At 41.3% G+C, this 16,786-nt stretch overlaps 1 protein-coding gene across 8 annotated transcripts in view; it reads left to right on the top strand.

Annotated features, from left to right (window-relative positions):
* The window catches only part of MCF2L2 (MCF.2 cell line derived transforming sequence-like 2), a 145,774-nt gene that overhangs the window by 102,542 nt on the left and 26,446 nt on the right, over window positions 1-16,786 (top strand). For all 8 annotated transcript variants that reach the window (XM_039713650.1, XM_039713647.1, XM_039713651.1 and 5 more), the window contains exons 16-21: window positions 3,692-3,758; window positions 4,878-4,993; window positions 6,273-6,342; window positions 11,026-11,118; window positions 11,625-11,717; window positions 13,949-14,074. In XM_039713650.1, coding sequence (XP_039569584.1) covers window positions 3,692-3,758; window positions 4,878-4,993; window positions 6,273-6,342; window positions 11,026-11,118; window positions 11,625-11,717; window positions 13,949-14,074 — 565 coding nt within the window. The remainder of the gene's footprint in view (window positions 1-3,691; window positions 3,759-4,877; window positions 4,994-6,272; window positions 6,343-11,025; window positions 11,119-11,624; window positions 11,718-13,948; window positions 14,075-16,786) is intronic.

Below are 16,786 nucleotides of genomic sequence, written 5' to 3'. Positions count from 1 at the left end.
TAATAGGTTGTGGTAATCTCTAGATAATATTCCTGCTTAGTGTTTCATTATATTTGATGGGTTTTTTTAAGGCAGCACATATCACAGCACAGAAACCATTCTACCAAAATTGTTGTGACAGAGACTTGCAGAATGACCTGACAACCCTGGGGAGCCTGGCCAACCATTCAGTTATGTTACTTTTTCCTTCTGCTGTTAAAGAAGAAGGAAAGAGAAAGAGTTACTGAGATGAAATGGTCTGATATGTGCCTGCTTTATGGTCACTGTGGTGAGGCCCTTCCTAGCAGTGTGCTCTCAGTTACCCGAAGAAGCCAGCTCAGATAAATACCTACAACAGAATTTTGTTGCAACAACACAATACAGTGCAGGGTAAGTTTATACTTATAACAACAATGCTGCTAATTGCTATTTTCACAGACCAAAGTGATATAAATAGCTACCTTTGATCTAAATACCAGCACAGGCAGGGGCTGATAGAGAAATGCATCTCTAAAAGTCAAGGGTGATAGGTGATAGCAGAGTTTACCTCAGTTTCAAGGTTTCATTTACAACCTTGGCTAAAAACAGGTCTTCTCCCAATGCTCTGTTGTCCACTGCAGCTCCTACATTCTAACCCTTGTTGAGGAACTTCCTCTGTGAAATAATTTTTTTTCTTCACTGCAGCATGGCATGACTAGCTTCCCAGAGACAGCACTATTGACACAGCAGAAATAGTTTTTTTATTACTCTCTCCTTTCTTATCATCCCCATCGTGCTGGCACTTCAGGGCTTCTCAAAGCTGAGAGTCATGGCAAGTGGCTCAATGTGTGAGATCTTAGTGGTGCTGCAGGGCCACAGGATATCACAGCTGCTGAAGTGAGAAAAAACAGCCCAAATGGCACCTCTGTAAAATCCCCCTTGTGGGAAATGTGGTCTTGGTGTGTCGAAGGCCACAACGTTTCCTTAGAAACCCAGATCAATCATTCAAGGAAATGTGAGCCACTTCATGCATTATAATTAAGTTCCATACCAAGAAGTTTCCTTTGCTGGAGGAACATCTGACAACATCATATCAGTGAGTCTGTGTGTGATCTCTGCCACAAAGACACCCAAATTCTGCTAAGCAGGGGTTGCAGCAGGGCCCTGCCATACTCAGGGCTTTGCCAGGTCAGTGGTGGCTGAGCTTCCTCTGCTAGGACATGTTTAACTCCCTCCACAGAGGGAAAGCTTGCCTTGACCTCCTGAGAGTGTTTCACGTCACTATTTCCATGCCAGGAAAGCTACTGAGTCAGGTATTTCTGGGACCAGAATATTCTGCCTTTGGCTAGCTCTGCTGGTTTGGTGAATCTCTTTGTTTCGTGGGGGAAGGAGCAAGTACACTTGAGTGGAATAAGTTTTACTAGCAACAGGATGCCTACAGATAGGACCTTAGGGATTTCTCAGATTCTGACCTTTAGGTTAGATGTCTAATCCTTTACCATCCCTGCTGAGATGGCCAGTTTGCTTGGGAATGGTCCTGGTGAGAAGTTATCCTTGTCAGATCTGCCCATAAACTTCAGCGAGCTCAGAGTTTTGTTGTGTTTGGACTGCTGCCATGCAAACCTCAAATCCTTGTAAAATTTCTCTGAAACGAATGAACAATACAGTGTGGAAGTTCTCTCCTGCCCCTTTACCTCACACATCCCAGTTACACCAGAAATTACTTCTAACCTAGTCATGCATGTCAAAGGGGAAAAGGGGATGGGAAGAGCTGCCTGTGACAATAATCCTCTCAGTTGCTGCCTCATATTTTTGTTAAATGTGATACTGGCAGCAGGTGTGTGCTAAGCTCCCCTCAGTGCCCATGACAGTCACAGAGCAGCTCCAGTCCTGGCACAATCAGCAGTGGAACATTCTGGGTGGGGTCTCCCAAAATGTGGACACCTGAGGGGGAGCAGAGAGAGTCACCAGGAGCCCACAGCCAGTGCAAGAGTGGCCAATGGGACCTGAGTGTGGCCAGGGAAGCACAGGCACAGCCTCACCCACTGCCCTACCTTCTGCTAGACACTGCAATTTAAGGCATTATGCCAAGGCAGCTATGAAATCCCAGCTATTTTATAACAAAATTTGAAACATCAGTTGAAGGTAAGGTCTGTTTTTCTCAGTATTCATAATGTTTCTCAAAAAGTGGACCATGAAGGAGTAATAGCCTTTGAGACCTGAATAAGTGGTCCCCAGCTAGCCTACAAAACCACATTTCCTTGAAAAAGGACTGGGGAAGTCCAAAGGAAACCAGTGAATCTATTGTAGTAGCCAAGTAATATTTTAGTCAGTGCTTTTGCATTTCAAGCTGCAAGCTGAAATGTGGCTATTTGATTTTCAAATGCTTGGCCAAACCATTCAAATGAGGCTTTATCAGAAGTGTCATTGTTTGTTTAACCTCAAAAAGGACATCCTAAAGATTTGTGGAGAATGAAATTTTTCCCTTATAGTGGATGCAACAGTACAGTCATGACTCATGGTCTGAAAGGCTGATGGGGTCTGGCTGATGGTGTGGCTGTGGTGTGACACTCAAAGCCAGGTAGCCAGGGTCTGGCTGTTGGTGTGACACACAAAGCCAGGTAGCCAGGGTCTGGCTGTTGGTGTGACACACAAAGCCAGGTAGCCAGGTCTGGCTGATGGTGTGACACACAAAGCCAGGTAGCCAGGGTCTGGCTGATGGTGTGACACACAAAGCCAGGGAGCCAGGCACAGGCAGTGTGTTCAGGGAGATGCTGGATGAATGCTCATGCTGGTATTGATGCCAAGAGTTGCCTACACTTTCTGGCCTCAGGTTGTGTGCTGCTCATGGCTGGCCACAGTCCAGTTCCTCCAGACGTTATTCCCTAGTGTCCTTCTGGGGATGTGTTTTGGCTTGAGGCAGCCATGCTTAAAGACTCTTGAGAAGCGCAGGCCAGGAAAAGAACACCAGGTACTTGTCCTTTCCTACTGCTCACACCTCTGGAGGAGCTACCCTGACAACTTTGTTTATAACACTAATAAATACAACACTTTCTAGATAATAAGGGATATTTGATGCATATGAGATATCTAATGCAATTTTATTTTAAAATCTAATTTGTTGTTTGTTCAAAAGTGAATTGGTTACATTCATGTTTCTGTGAAATAAGTCAGGCATCTTCAAAATATATGTCTTCAAGTTACTTAGGAGCATTAAACTAATATTAGAAATGAAATGTTCAAAACACAGTAAAAGTATTTTACTCTAATCTACTTTCATATTTTCTGACTGACATCATCTTATTGCCTATTTTTGCATTGCATTAAAGGATGGAAGTCTAGCCACTGATTTTATTTTATAAAAGAAATTAAACAGAAACATTAGCATAGTTCTGATGTATAGTTTCATTTTATTCAGTATTAGTTATTTGTAGAAAAGAAACCTTTTTTTTTCTTCTTCTTCTTGGGAATTTTTTTTCCAATTTGCAGGTATCAAAATGACAGAAAAATCCAAGCTGAAGTTTTAAATTAGCTGAAAAAAATTACAGTCCAAGATGTGCTTAGGTCTTTTAATCTTATCAACAAGGCACAGGATTGAGGAACTGAGAAATGACCTTCAGAAGGTTTTTGTGTGTAGTCGAAGGCATAAACAGGAATATGTAAGGAATACTATTTTTTTTTCTTTCACATGTGCTTGATTAACACTATGACTCTCTACCTTCTTGTCTTTCAGCCACATAATCAATGAGCTGATAGAAACAGAACGGGTTTATGTAGAAGAACTCCAAAGTATAATAGAGGTAAGCAACTCTTCTGAAATTACTTTTTGGTGCTTAACCTCTAAGTCATCACTGCAGGTGCACATCCTCCATGGGCTGAGCACTCCCACCTCCTGTTTATAACACACAGGCTGTGTTGGCAAGATAGCTCAGCCTTGGAGATGGGGAATGGGAAGGATGTTTTGAACAGCCTCCCTCAGGCCTTAAAGGAAAAGGCACCTTCTCTTGCCCAAGCCCACAGAATGACAATTTGCATGGTTCTGAATGTTATGGACAGAGAGAGTTAATAATGTCTTTTCAAAATATTACTGATAGGTCTCAGAAGCAGCACTTTGATGTCCATGGGGCCAGACATTAAATTCTGTGATTCTGCATTTGGAAAATGATTGAGGAAAAGGAAGGCACCCCTCCTGCTCTTCTTTATTGTCCCATGTTGTGCTTGAGCACAGAAAAAAAGCTCATGCTGCAAATATAATTCTTGAGCCTTTGAAACCAATAGGATACCAGCATATTCAGTGTGTGTGGAGTCTGAGGTCCCCAGTCTGTGAAGGACAGAAGCTGAGTAGGGATCAATCATGCTTATATTTGGGTGGGACTTTTGGGATGTGTGGTTGATTCTTTATTGCATTTGTTCCATGGGAGCTGGCAGCTCTGGTAATTGATATATTACTCTTGAGTTTAAAATCCGAAAGTTCTTTTCTCAAAGTTATTATTGAAGAAACACAATACAGTTTTTACACGAAACAAAAAATATAGTCCAGCAAATAAATCCAAACTAACTCTTGTGCAATGAAGCAGGGTAGCAGAAAGATATCTGCCTGTCAGTCTTAGCAGTCTCCATCCCTACATGACCCAAATGGCTTTTGAATCTTAGAGACATAATTTTGTCTATTTTTTCTCAAGCTCGTGACCTGTTCATTTGTGGTTAAAATATGTTTGCACAGTTACAGGGTAAAATCTCTGGGGAAAATCAGAAGCATCAGGAATTCATGGGAGCAACAAAGCAGCAGGCATGGGAGAAGCTTTGTTTGCTCTGCAGAGAACAAAAGCACATGAACTTTGGGGCTTTCCAGTGCCTTGAACACAGTACTTCTTCCCTGGTAAAAACAGGCTGGTTTTATTTTCCACTCTTGTCTGCAGGGATACGCTTCAGAAATGGACAATCCCAATTTAGTACATCTGATTCCATCTGCACTTCAGAACAAGAAGGAAATTCTTTTTGGGAACCTCCCAGAAATCTACTATTTCCACAACAGGTACCTGGGAACTGGTGGTTGTCCTGCATCCTTGGGTGCCACCATCACATCCAGTGCTTTTCTGTTGGGTGCTTTCTCATGCTTATACCTACACTGGCAGGAAAAGTCATCCTCACTTGGCCTCTGTGTGTATCCTTTAAAACCCACGTGTAGAGAACACCTCCAAGATCATATATTTCTTTTTTTTTTTGGGGTGAAGACTGTAGTCTTTGTGCATTTACTAGTGATTTCCTCTGGCAGGATCCATTTTGAATGTCACCTGTGGTCAGTATTTTACCACCTCTCTTGGTACACTGGTAGATGTCACAGGAATAAATCCTGATACTTTCTGTCTGGCAAGACACCTTTGTGAGGAAGTTTTCTTAGTGTTCAGCTAATTTGTCATGTATTTCTGTTATCAGATCAGAAGATGTTATATATTTGATACCACTTTTCTTTTTATCCCTCATATAAGATCATAAACTTTCCCAGAAGCCATGTCCATACTGTGGATAAGGAAATCCAGAGTTTATAACTACAGAATACAAGTTATGAACAAGATAAACCCTTTTGCAATCAGCTTTCAAAGCACAAATCTTAGGGCTACTTCTATAAATGTCCTGCTTTTCCTAGCCTTGCTTAAGCAAAACTGGCTGTAACCAAAGTGGGAATTGGGGAACTCTTTTGAATAATAATTGCCTGTAAGATATAACAAATAGTCGAACAGAATAAATTTTAAAAATCTCTTTTGCGAGTCTTAATATTATGCCAGAGTAGTTAATACATAGTAGAAAAAACTATTTTCCAGTTTATATATTATTTTCAAAGATTGTGTCGTCCCCTTGGAGAAAGATATTCCTCTCCCTTTGCAAGCCCACTCTTTCTTTCCCTAAAGGTTTAGTGCATTGACTGTCACTTCAGAAGCCTTTGGACTACATCCCATATTTTCACTGCTTGCTGATTGAGCAACTGCCTCTGACAGAGCATTCCTGTCTTTTCTAGCTGTTCTGAAAAATCCTCATACCCAAATGGAAAGCAGGTATTTGGGCTGCACATTGGAAACACATTTCAACAGCCAGAGGAATCAGATGTAGCAGATAAAATATGATAATATTTGTGATTTAGGGAATCAGGTGGCAGCCATATCCCCTTTTTCTAAAATATATATTTCTTGGTGTGTTACCTTCCCCATTGAATCCTCACATTACAGAAATGAAGGCTTTAAGTTGGATTTACACAAGCTAACATACAATGTGAATGGGATTTTACGTTATTCTTTCTCTTTTTTTCTCCCTCTCAGGATTTTCCTTAAGGAGATAGAAAATTGCATTGAAAACCCTGAGCTTCTTGCCCGATGCTTTTTGAAAAGAGTAAGTATATCCTTTTTCAGGTTTGAATGAATATCTATGGTCTTATCCTACAGTACTTACAGATTTACTCTCATCTTTTCAGCCTGTTTGCTTTTGTGAATGAGGGAAACTTTTCTAAGCAGATATTCCCAAATTAAGCCTCAGTTACCAAGCATATATTCTGATATCTGACCCTTTACCTGGTTTACTGACAGGAACAGATCTGTTACCAGTGCTTTACAAGTGTTTTAAGTCCCATTTAAAAGAAAAAAACCCCAACAAATAACAGAGATCCAAATGTTTGACATGCTTTTCATATCAGACACATCTATGGCAGGAGAATGATGTAACCCAGACACCACCCTGCAGTAAATAAGCAGAGGATGGTGGCACAGCAGGTTGCTCTGAGTGCAGACAACACATCCTGTTCCTGCTTTATCTTATCTCTCTCTTCTCTGCACAATCCAGGACACTTGGTCCCCTAGAGCTGTCCCAGCTCTGCTGCTGTCCTTGCATGGACCCCTCCAGCCCCATCAGACTTTGTGAGGTCGATTCCCTTTATTTCTCCACACAACTCACCAAGTGGGATTCTCCCCTCTGCTGAGGTGATGCTCAGTGCCCAAGTGCTGCAGCTCTCTCCAAGAGCTGCCTGTGATGTCCCTCCTCCACCCCCACTCAGCCTGACCATTAGTTCTTTCCTGCAACACAGCCAAAGGTGCTTGTTTATACAGCACTCCTTCAGGGGCCCTACTAATGAAAAAAAAAATCTGTTTTGGTGGTTTGCTACTGCTTTCAGAGTTTGACAAAACTGTGTGAATAAGGCTCTGTGTTTTGCACAGGAAATGGAAGTGGCAGGAGAAATGGGAAAATCTGTCCACTGTAGTCAAAGGTACCTCCTGCTTCTACTGTGTAGTACAGGCAGCATTTGCTGCTTCTCCAGAGCACACATTAAATACAGCCACATTTGGATGAACCAGTCAGAGGTGCTGAGCACTGCCACATTACTGAGGTTTAATGGGAATTTGAGCATGTGATACTTGCAAGGGTATGCTTCCAATTTACAAACAGGTCAGGCTGGAGAGAACCACACAAGTGTAAATGTGATTAGATGTCCATTGGATTATTTTCTGTTCAACAACTTAGCATTTAGAGCTTGAGTAAATGACACTACTAAGGCACATGTTGTTATCCAAGGATTCAGATGCTGGGCAGGAAAATACTGTGGTGAAATCATTATGCAAATGAGGAAAAGCAGTCTTTGAAGAATGCAGACCTCTGAAACCAAGAAATGTAAAATAGTCCATGTGCTGCATATATCCCTAAAGATGCAGCTAAATAAAAATTCTTGGTATAGAAATGTTCTGATTCTGCAGGAGGTTCAAATTCCATATTTAAATATTAAATACAGTCTCTCTGTAAAAACAGCTGTTAAGCCCAATTCTCCTCACTATTATACCAGTATGAAAACAGCACTAAAGCGGGGTTCAGGTATGAAATGGAAGAAAATCAGTCCCTCCATCACCTTAGCTCATCAGTTTCTGTGGCCTCATCAAACCACACTAAATCTATCTAATAAGAGGTTAAATTGTGCATTTGCTTTCTCCCTATTTCAAATTTCGCACTAAGAACGCACAAACTTCTCTCTTGAGATGTCTCTGCTCACACAGTAGCACCTTTGATTCCTGCCCTTATGTTCTGTTTTTAGAAGAAGCCACATAAAGTCCAGAAGTGTGTTGTTTCTGTTGGACTGCCTTTGGGAGGCACAAACAAAAGTCTGGTTGTGTGTTTGTGATCCCCATGATTTGGCAGCTTTTTATGCCTTCCTGCTGAGCAGTGGCTTCTGGCTGCCCCGTGAGTTATGGCCCTGCTTGCAGTGACGGGCAAACAGAAGCAGCTGCTGTTCCAAGTGATGCTGAGCTCTGGGAGGAACTCACACTCTTGCAGGTTGTCCCCCTTTGTATGGGTGTGACCATCCTGCCACAACAACAGGCCTATAATTGGAAACAGACAGTTTTTAAAAATTCATACTTTGAAGAGTTTTACTCTGTCTGATCACACTGGGCCTTTTGAGCCCTGATTCCAGAGCTGCTTGAAAGTATCCTGAGAGCTGCAGTGAGACACTGTGGTGCCAGAGTCACTCCATCCCCTGCCAGCCATTCCTCTGCCATGTCCCCACACATCCTCCCAGCTCCACCAATGCCACCGGAGCAGCTGTCACCATGAATGTGAACCCTGCATCTCAGGTGATGGGAGAAACAGCCTGTGGAGTCTCCCTCTGGCTTTGTCTCCTGGAACATGGCAGCAAAATCTGGTAGAAGACGACCCAGAAATGCCTTTCTTGTTCTCCCTCCCACTTTGCCTGACCTCATTTAGGGCATGATCTTCAGATGAGCTAAATTGCAAGTGAGCCAGCTCAACTTTACCCACATGGCAGCTATTTTGCCATCACCAAGATGCTTGACCTTCCTTACAGCTGTGTGGTCAAGGACTACACAGCATTCAAAGACAGGAGGGATGTGCACTGAATTCCTTGCAGAATGGTCTTCTGATGCTTCATCAGCAAGAGGAGGGACACTCTGGGCTGATCTGCTTTCCAAAGGGCTGTGAAAAAGGAAACCTTGCCAACCCAAGGCAAGAATGCCCAGGATGGAACCAAAGGTGTGTCAGACTGCTTACCAGAATGTGTCAGGTGATGTGTCTGGCAGCAGTGATTCACTGTGGATTACTACCCTTTACTTATTCATACTGCTAACCTTAAATAAGGGAATAGTTTAATAAGAAACAGCAGTTGGGTCATTTGGTCATTCAGGGAGAAAGAAGCATTTAGAAAAGGAATCCACCTATGAAAGCACAGTAGCAGCTGACCAGAAACCTGTGAGCTGGATTCAAAGGTCTAAATTCTAGACTACTGCAAAAATTATCCATAAATTAGCAGTCAAAAAAAAAAATTGGAACTGTGCTTATATGCCATGTGCATTGGAGCTTACAGAGCTCTCAGGGTCCAAATCAGTGGAAAGGGAAAGTTTTGCATGAGAGAGGAGCATGGTGTAAAAGTACCAGCAGTAAGTCAGAACCTTTGCATGTGACAGTAGATACGTGTGGAATATTTAAGACTGGGATTTGAATAATTAGACAATCAATTATTTCTTTGCATTTTAAAGTCTGAGCCTAATTCTATTCCTAACACTATTGCAAAACTTAAAGCTGTAATTAAATATGTAAGTATCTGCCTTAGCAGGTGTCAGTGATTTAGGCAGCAGTAGATTGCACTGGCATAGGGTGGTTCCACTATGGCAAATTACTGGTAAATTGCTGGTTATTGTACCTTTTCTTTAAGTTTAAATTGCTTCTTTTCTCTTATTCCTCATAGTTCTCTTGTCTGTTTCTCTCTCTGCTCTTCTTACCCAGTCCAGTTAGGTTTCTGTGGGCTAGGATGAGTTGTAATGCTTGATTATGCTTTGTTGCTATTTTTAGTTTTGTGGGGTTTACCCCCTGCTAACTTCCCTCCAGGGCAACATGTACAAACAATTATATTTTCGTGAAGAAAACTCTGCACCTATTTTGAAACAGAGCCATAAATATTCTATGGAGTTGCAACAGAAGAGGTTTTTGTATTGCACAATCCTTGACACAGTGTGGTGTTAGGTGGCACAGCTCTGATTTCCCAGCTGATTCATCAGGGTGATGTCAGGACGGGTCTGTAGAGGAAGACAGCAGCAATGCTGATTTCTTCTGGTAATTGTATAGAAGGAAGTGATTTCCCTGCAGCAGGAGTGTATGGGAACTGCCTGGTGGGCTGAAAGCACAGAGGAACGATCCAGGAATTGCTGAGATTTATTTTTGGTGTTTGCTTTGCTTTGCTGAGGTCACATCCAGCAGGGTAGGTGCAGATGAGGGTGAGAAGCTCCTGGCTGGTCGGGCACAGCCCTGCTCAGGAGCCCCATGGCACTGCCCCGTGGCCACCCGGGGGCACAGGCAGCAAGCCCAGGACCTGGCAGGGGAACACCCATCTCTGCACCCAGGCACCCCAGGACATCCTCTCCAGGCTGTTGTAGAGATTGTCCCTGTTTTCACTGAAGTCAGGGAGATTTTTGCCATGGACCTTAGTGAGAGCACTTGGAGTGTAGTCAAAGCTAAATTAAATGAATCCACCCACTTCTAATTTGGAGAGGACAGGGTTTAAGCACATCCCCCCACCTAGCCTGGGACATCAACAAGACAAACTTCCTCCTTTTAATTTATCTTTGTACTGTTAAAAGCCAACAGTATTTTTGAAGTGTGTTGAACTGGTAAACCTTAGTCATCATTAACAATTACAGTCAGTGCAAATATTATTAATAAAATTGTTAATAAAGCTTAATTTTCTAATGTTTCTTTTTTGTTTTGTTTCATTTTTTTTCTCCAAACCATCAATTCACCTCCATGAAAAAGATACTGGTTTTGCTGTTAGATTATTTATCTTCCAGTCTGCAGTCTCCTTGCTTTGTATGAAAAGTGAGGAAAAAAAGTTCTCACTTTCAGGTGTATTTAACTTAATTAGAAGTAAAAATCAGGTTTGGTGGTTTCAGTATGTTTTTACATACAGAGTTATTCCATGTAATAATTACTTCATGTCTTAGGATGGAAGGTAAGAAAAAGTGTGATTCAAGAAAGACACTCTGGATTCTTTTTCCTTCCCTTACCTAAACTCTTCTTTTCTTGCAGAAGGAGGACCTCCAAATATATGAAAAGTACTGTCAGAACAAACCAAGGTCTGAAGCTCTCTGGAGACAGTGTGGAGACAGCATCTTTTTTCAGGTGGAATTTCCTTGCAGACTAGCAGTGCAAGGCTCTCAAAGCTCATTTTCCTTGTGTATCTCTATTCTTTAGGAAACCTAGAGTAAAACACAGACTCTCCTGCATGCTTCTTATACTGATGGCATGTGCTCAGTGTGTGTCAAGGTGTTCTCCACAGGAGACTGGGCAGGTAGAGCAGTGGGTAGATTTCCTGGACAGGAGCCTGGCTCTGCAGGCTATACCCACACCAAAAATTGCTGGCTGCTTTGCAACTCCCAGCTGATTGCAATCTCATCAGCAGGGAATGCCAGATTTCAACACCAAGTGGAACCTAAACATTAGCTCTTGTTTAGATACATTTTCACTGTGGGATAAGCAACCCAGAAATTCCTATGCAAATGGAACAAATTTCTGTCTCAATTAATTCACAGATTTATAATCTTCAGATTGTCAAATGATAATGATCTTGGTGACTTGCCTGTGTTTCAATAAACAATTTTATTTTTCTTCCATGTTGTCTCCTGCAGGAATGTCAGCGTAAATTGGATCATAAGCTCTCACTTGATGCTTATCTCTTAAAGCCAGTTCAGAGAATCACCAAGTACCAGCTGCTGCTAAAGGTAAGTTCTCCATGACAGTGCAAAGAATTCCAATGTATGGCTTGTTTTACTTCCAGAATTGCATATCAGTCAGGACTGCCTGGAAATAAAACCTCACCCAGTTCTTCAGCAAATAACTCAGCATTTTTCAGTTGTAAAATGGTAGAAAACAGTCTTGCACAGGGACTTCCTGCTACTAATCTGTTTTAGATTTTAGATTAGACTTTTTCCCCATAGTTCCCAATCTAGTTTAGATTGGGAGCTGCTAGTACTTAGCAGTACTTATACTAAGTAATAGCAGTATACTATTACATGTATAGCTCTCTCTATATAAAATATTTTACATAGTTTTTAAGGTAGTAAGTATTTTATTTTCTTATTTATTGTTTTATTTGTCTTTAAACAGAAATTGAGCTTGGCTTTATTTTATCAGTACATGGTTTTACAATTTGAAAACAGGAACTGATGCCTTAAATTCTGTCAGTAACATCTGTCCCTGTTTAACAAAACTCTTTCAGCTCCCTGAAGTAATATTTTCCCATGGTTGTTACTCAAACCTTTCAGAGGGAGCCACTCCCTTTTGCTGTTTCTTTTTAAAAGACACAGCCAGGAACAAAATTGTCATTTTTCCACAGAGTGAATATGTGAACTTCCTCTTGATTGATTGGAACAATGAATGGTCCATGCTTGAAATTCTGGTCTGAACTGGGCAATAGAAAATATATACACTCAAAACAATGATTTTTTTTTTTTCTTTTTAAGGTGGTGGCTTAAATTTCTGTCTCCATCTACTCAGTTTTTAAAAATAATATTTACTGACTTTCCCTACAGAAAGGTCACGAAAGTGAATTACATGCTGTTCTCAAGCCTCTGGGCCTAAAGTAGTGTTAGGTACTGTCATGAAATTTAGCATTGAAGTTTGCAATGAAGATTTCAGGTTGCCATTTAACTTGCTAACACCTACTATGGCACTGCTCAAAATGTGCCAGAATAAGCCATGGGAGGACCTGGTTGGCCATTCTTGTATTTCTGTGAACTGCTTATTGACTTCATGTAAAACTATAGAATCCAAATATTGAACATGAATATAGACAAGGATGTAACTTCACTGATTCCAGTAGATTTACATCAACTCTATTTCTTGGAACTATTCTGTGAGACGGGAAAAAATGTCAAGGTCTCCAGGAAAGCAAGAGTAAAATAGATTTTACTTTTAATTTGAAATATGACTGTAAATAAACCCAAGATTAGATCAAGGAGTAAAATTCTCAAGCAAAACAGGTCTCAGCCATTGAGGTTTGAAGCTGGTCAGACCAGTTTCATACTTAGCAACAACACATTGGCACTGGCATTTACTTTGTCAGGGTTTATGAGGTCTGGGAAGATGGTGCACTCCATCCCTGGCTGCAGGAGCATTTAAAAGTGTACAAAAATGGAAGCCAGTGAAAAACTGGTAGCAAACAAGTGCTTAAGAAGCTGTGTGCCTTGAGTGGTGGGCAGACTGGATTTGAATTTTGGGTCACAATTACTGCAACCCTCTGGTTTTAATCAGTTTAGCTGATATGCTCATACTGATGAAAGCAGCATGCTCACATCTCATGAGATCCATCCTCATCCAGGAAAATGTGCAGCAGGTACCGTAGGAATGCATCCTGCCTTTACCTTCTAATCCCTGGTTACCCAAGCACTTGAGGAGAGACTGCTGCTGTTTGGGGTTTGCAGGAACTACCTTTTTGCATCCCTGTTTGACAGGAACACAAGCACCTCATCTTTTGGATTAAAATAGTTCCAAACTCAAAATGTCAAACCTGCCAAATTCAGACTAGAAATTAATTCATATTTTTAACAGTGGTAGTAAGTAGTGGAACTAATTGCAGAAGAAAATGGGGAATTGTCTAACACCTGAAATAATTATACTGAGTTTCTTTTCTAGCAGATGTGAAGAACAAAAAAGCCCAGATGTAATTGTATGACATGCAAGGAGTTCATCGCAAATATGTCAGAATGGTCCTGTCTCATCTTAAATGAATCCTTTAAACTTGAAAATGTTCAAAAGATCAAAATGTGTGTCCTCAATGACCACACTAGTGAATGTCATATTTGGGGTTTTTTGGGTTTTTTTGTTCCTCTTTTGTTTTTTGCTAGTTCTGTTACTTTGTTTACGCAACACAAATTCCAGGAGGATTGTCTTACAGTGTCTTCTGGTATCAGAAGTTCTCAAGTATGCCCCATGTCTTTTTTTTTTTAATCAGGAAATGCTGAAGTGCAGCAAGAATTCAGAAGGCACTGCTGAATTGGAAGAAGCCCTGGCCACGGTGCTTGATATCATCAAATCAGTAAATGACTCCATGCACCAGATAGCAATCACAGGATATGAGGTAACTGCTGCTGCTGCTGCTCCTACTCTGGTCTGAGCATCCCATGTTCCTGTCACCACTGACCATGCTGTGCCCACGTTCCTGAAGGGTGTCACTCAGAGGTGTGTTGTGATGACCAAAAATACATCACAGCACACCTGTCATGTGGAGCTGGGGTGTGAATGTGGGGGCATAATGGGGCAAATGCAGGACTTTTGAGTAATTGCACCCAAAACTCATTTGTAGGTGAGAGGTACAAGTGTGGCAGAGCTAACTTAAGAAATTTGCTGAAACTTTGTGACTCCTGTGCAACTCAAGTGTTTTCAAATCTTTTGCACTTGGGGAGAAAAATGTGGCTTTCATTTAAAGTGGGTACTGGAATCCATGCCAATGATTGGCAAGCTTGTTATCTGAAATGTGAAATAACCATGGTACAAATCAAAGGGCACAAATATATGTCTCTGCAGAAGCTCCATTGAAGTCATATGACTTTCAAGAACTAGTGCTGACTACATAAAATGAGCCCTTAAGTGAGAAGTGGAAGTGATTGACACATAAAGGAGAAACAAGCCTGGCAAAATGAGGCCTGAGAATCATGTGGTTGCCCATTTTGAAATAGCTGCAGGGTGAAATGTCAAAAAAGAAACAATATACTGAGTATTGTTCAAAGAATTTTTACATCACAGCAACAGGCTGTAATCCAGAAAAACTATTTTGTGCAGAATCTGATTTCCTGAGAAAGTGCTGATATCTGTACAGACAACATCTGGGAAGAGTTGCTCTGTTTATCAGGATGGGAGTGGCCCCAGGAGTTTTGATTTCTGTGGTTCTCTTTTGTGCAAGTGCATCTGCATCTGGTAGCTGAGAAATCCATGCCTGCTGCCAACATGATTTTATAAATAAATTCAACTGCTTGCTCATTTAACTGCTTGTCAGAGATCCATTGCTGCACACAGCTGCAGACATGGACTGTGCATCACATTTGGGATGAGAATTTGAGTTCTGCCTGCAGTAACTGCACTGGGTTGAAGGTGAAGCAGTGGCCACTGGCAAGCACTGACTTGGTGTGGTGATTGTGGACCAGAGAAACACCACAGGTCACAAATACAATCTTAGATCTGCTAAACCTGACAAGCTTAAATAAAGCAGCACATGGTCGTGGCTAAGTCTGAGTGTCTCAGACTCATTTCAGTTCATTTTAGAAAAACTCCTTAGAGCCTGTATATAATTACTGCAGACTTGAACCAGTCAACATGGGCATGGATACAGCACACATTCTACCTCCCAGTTTCCACTGTTTCTTATTAATTCCCAAAGGGAAAGGTAGCTTTCCTCCTGTATTTCTCAGTTGAAATGTATGTACTTACAGCAATTCAGCAAAAAATTTGTATCAAAACAGTTCTGTAAAGGGAAGGGAAGAAGAACTTCTCCAAGAAAGGTAACATCCTGAATAGGGGGGATTTATCCAGATTCCTGTCCCTATAAATGCTGAGGTCATCCTTTTGTTTATTCCTTGCTTTAAAGTGTGAGTAGTTTTGTACTCAGGAATTCAACAGAACATTCCTGTTCCTTTTCAAATTCTACTTTTGAATTTTCCAGCCTTTCATTAAATACCAGATAGTAACTGCAAGGAGTAAATTTTTTTTTTTTCCTGTATGCACAAAGGAAGTATCGAGGTCTAGATATTAGAGATGACAAACTTATCTAAATTGCTGAGGTTTTATGAATGATTTGGAGAGTCTAATAATACCCTGATACAGAGTGTAAAAGTAACTAATAAAGCTCTGGTTTTGCAGTTGAAGGTCGGGTAGAGAAGGGGGAGTGAGAGGGAGAGCAGGTTGCAATTCTTTGTATAAGAAATGAGACATTCCCACTTGGAGCCAACATCTTCACCTTATAATCAACAGAACATGTAAATGTTGAAAGTAAGTACTTTAATAATGCACTGGGCTTATTCCCTCAACTTATTATACAAAGCATTCCTAGGAAAACTTGTGTTAAGATAGTTATGATTATCATCATTTGTTGAATCCCATTACCATATAGGCATTGCCATGTCTTATATACACACATTCCTCCACTCTTAACATGGGATTGTTCTGGTGACATCTGAGCTAAATATATCAGTTGGAGTATTTTCCCATCAGTGGTCTTCAGAGAAGAGCTTTAATTTAGAAAGGTCTTGTTCCTGCCTAGTTTCACTCTCCCTCAGGTACTGTTACGGCTCCTTGGTGCATTCACTCCCTCTTTGCCCAGGGCTGTGCAGTGTTGCATAGTTTGCAGATGGTGAGCCAAGAAATTATTGACAAAGCTTGTAAAGACTGTTTTGAAACAGGAGGGAATTGCATACCTACACAGCCCTAGGCGCTGATCCGTGACTTCAGGCATCTAAGCTCTTTCAAGGTTTTGCCCAGGGATGGAGGAAGCTTGTACAAGAGTGGAAGCTGAAACTGGATCTTCCAGAGTCAAAGCCTTTGTTTGGGTATTGGACTGCACTGGCCCTTCCTGCTGCCTTGGAGTCAGGGACCTTGAAACCCAGTTTTTGTCAGAAGAAACTTCCTCTGAGGTCACCAGAGGGGACAGCCTGTGTGTCACATCCAAAGAGATCCTGAGACTGACCTTAAATGCTAACTATGATTGGGGAGACAAACTGGGAATTATGGACATGGAAACTGGTCAGTTAATGGTTGTGGGAAGAAACCACACAGGCTTAGCAAGGGAACATGTGCACTC

The sequence above is a fragment of the Passer montanus genome, unplaced genomic scaffold (genome assembly GCF_014805655.1).
Source record: "Passer montanus isolate IOZ18808 unplaced genomic scaffold, ASM1480565v1 scaffold29, whole genome shotgun sequence".
In the NCBI taxonomy this organism is placed as follows: domain Eukaryota; kingdom Metazoa; phylum Chordata; class Aves; order Passeriformes; family Passeridae; genus Passer; species Passer montanus.
This window is presented reverse-complemented; position numbering and strand designations above follow the sequence as displayed.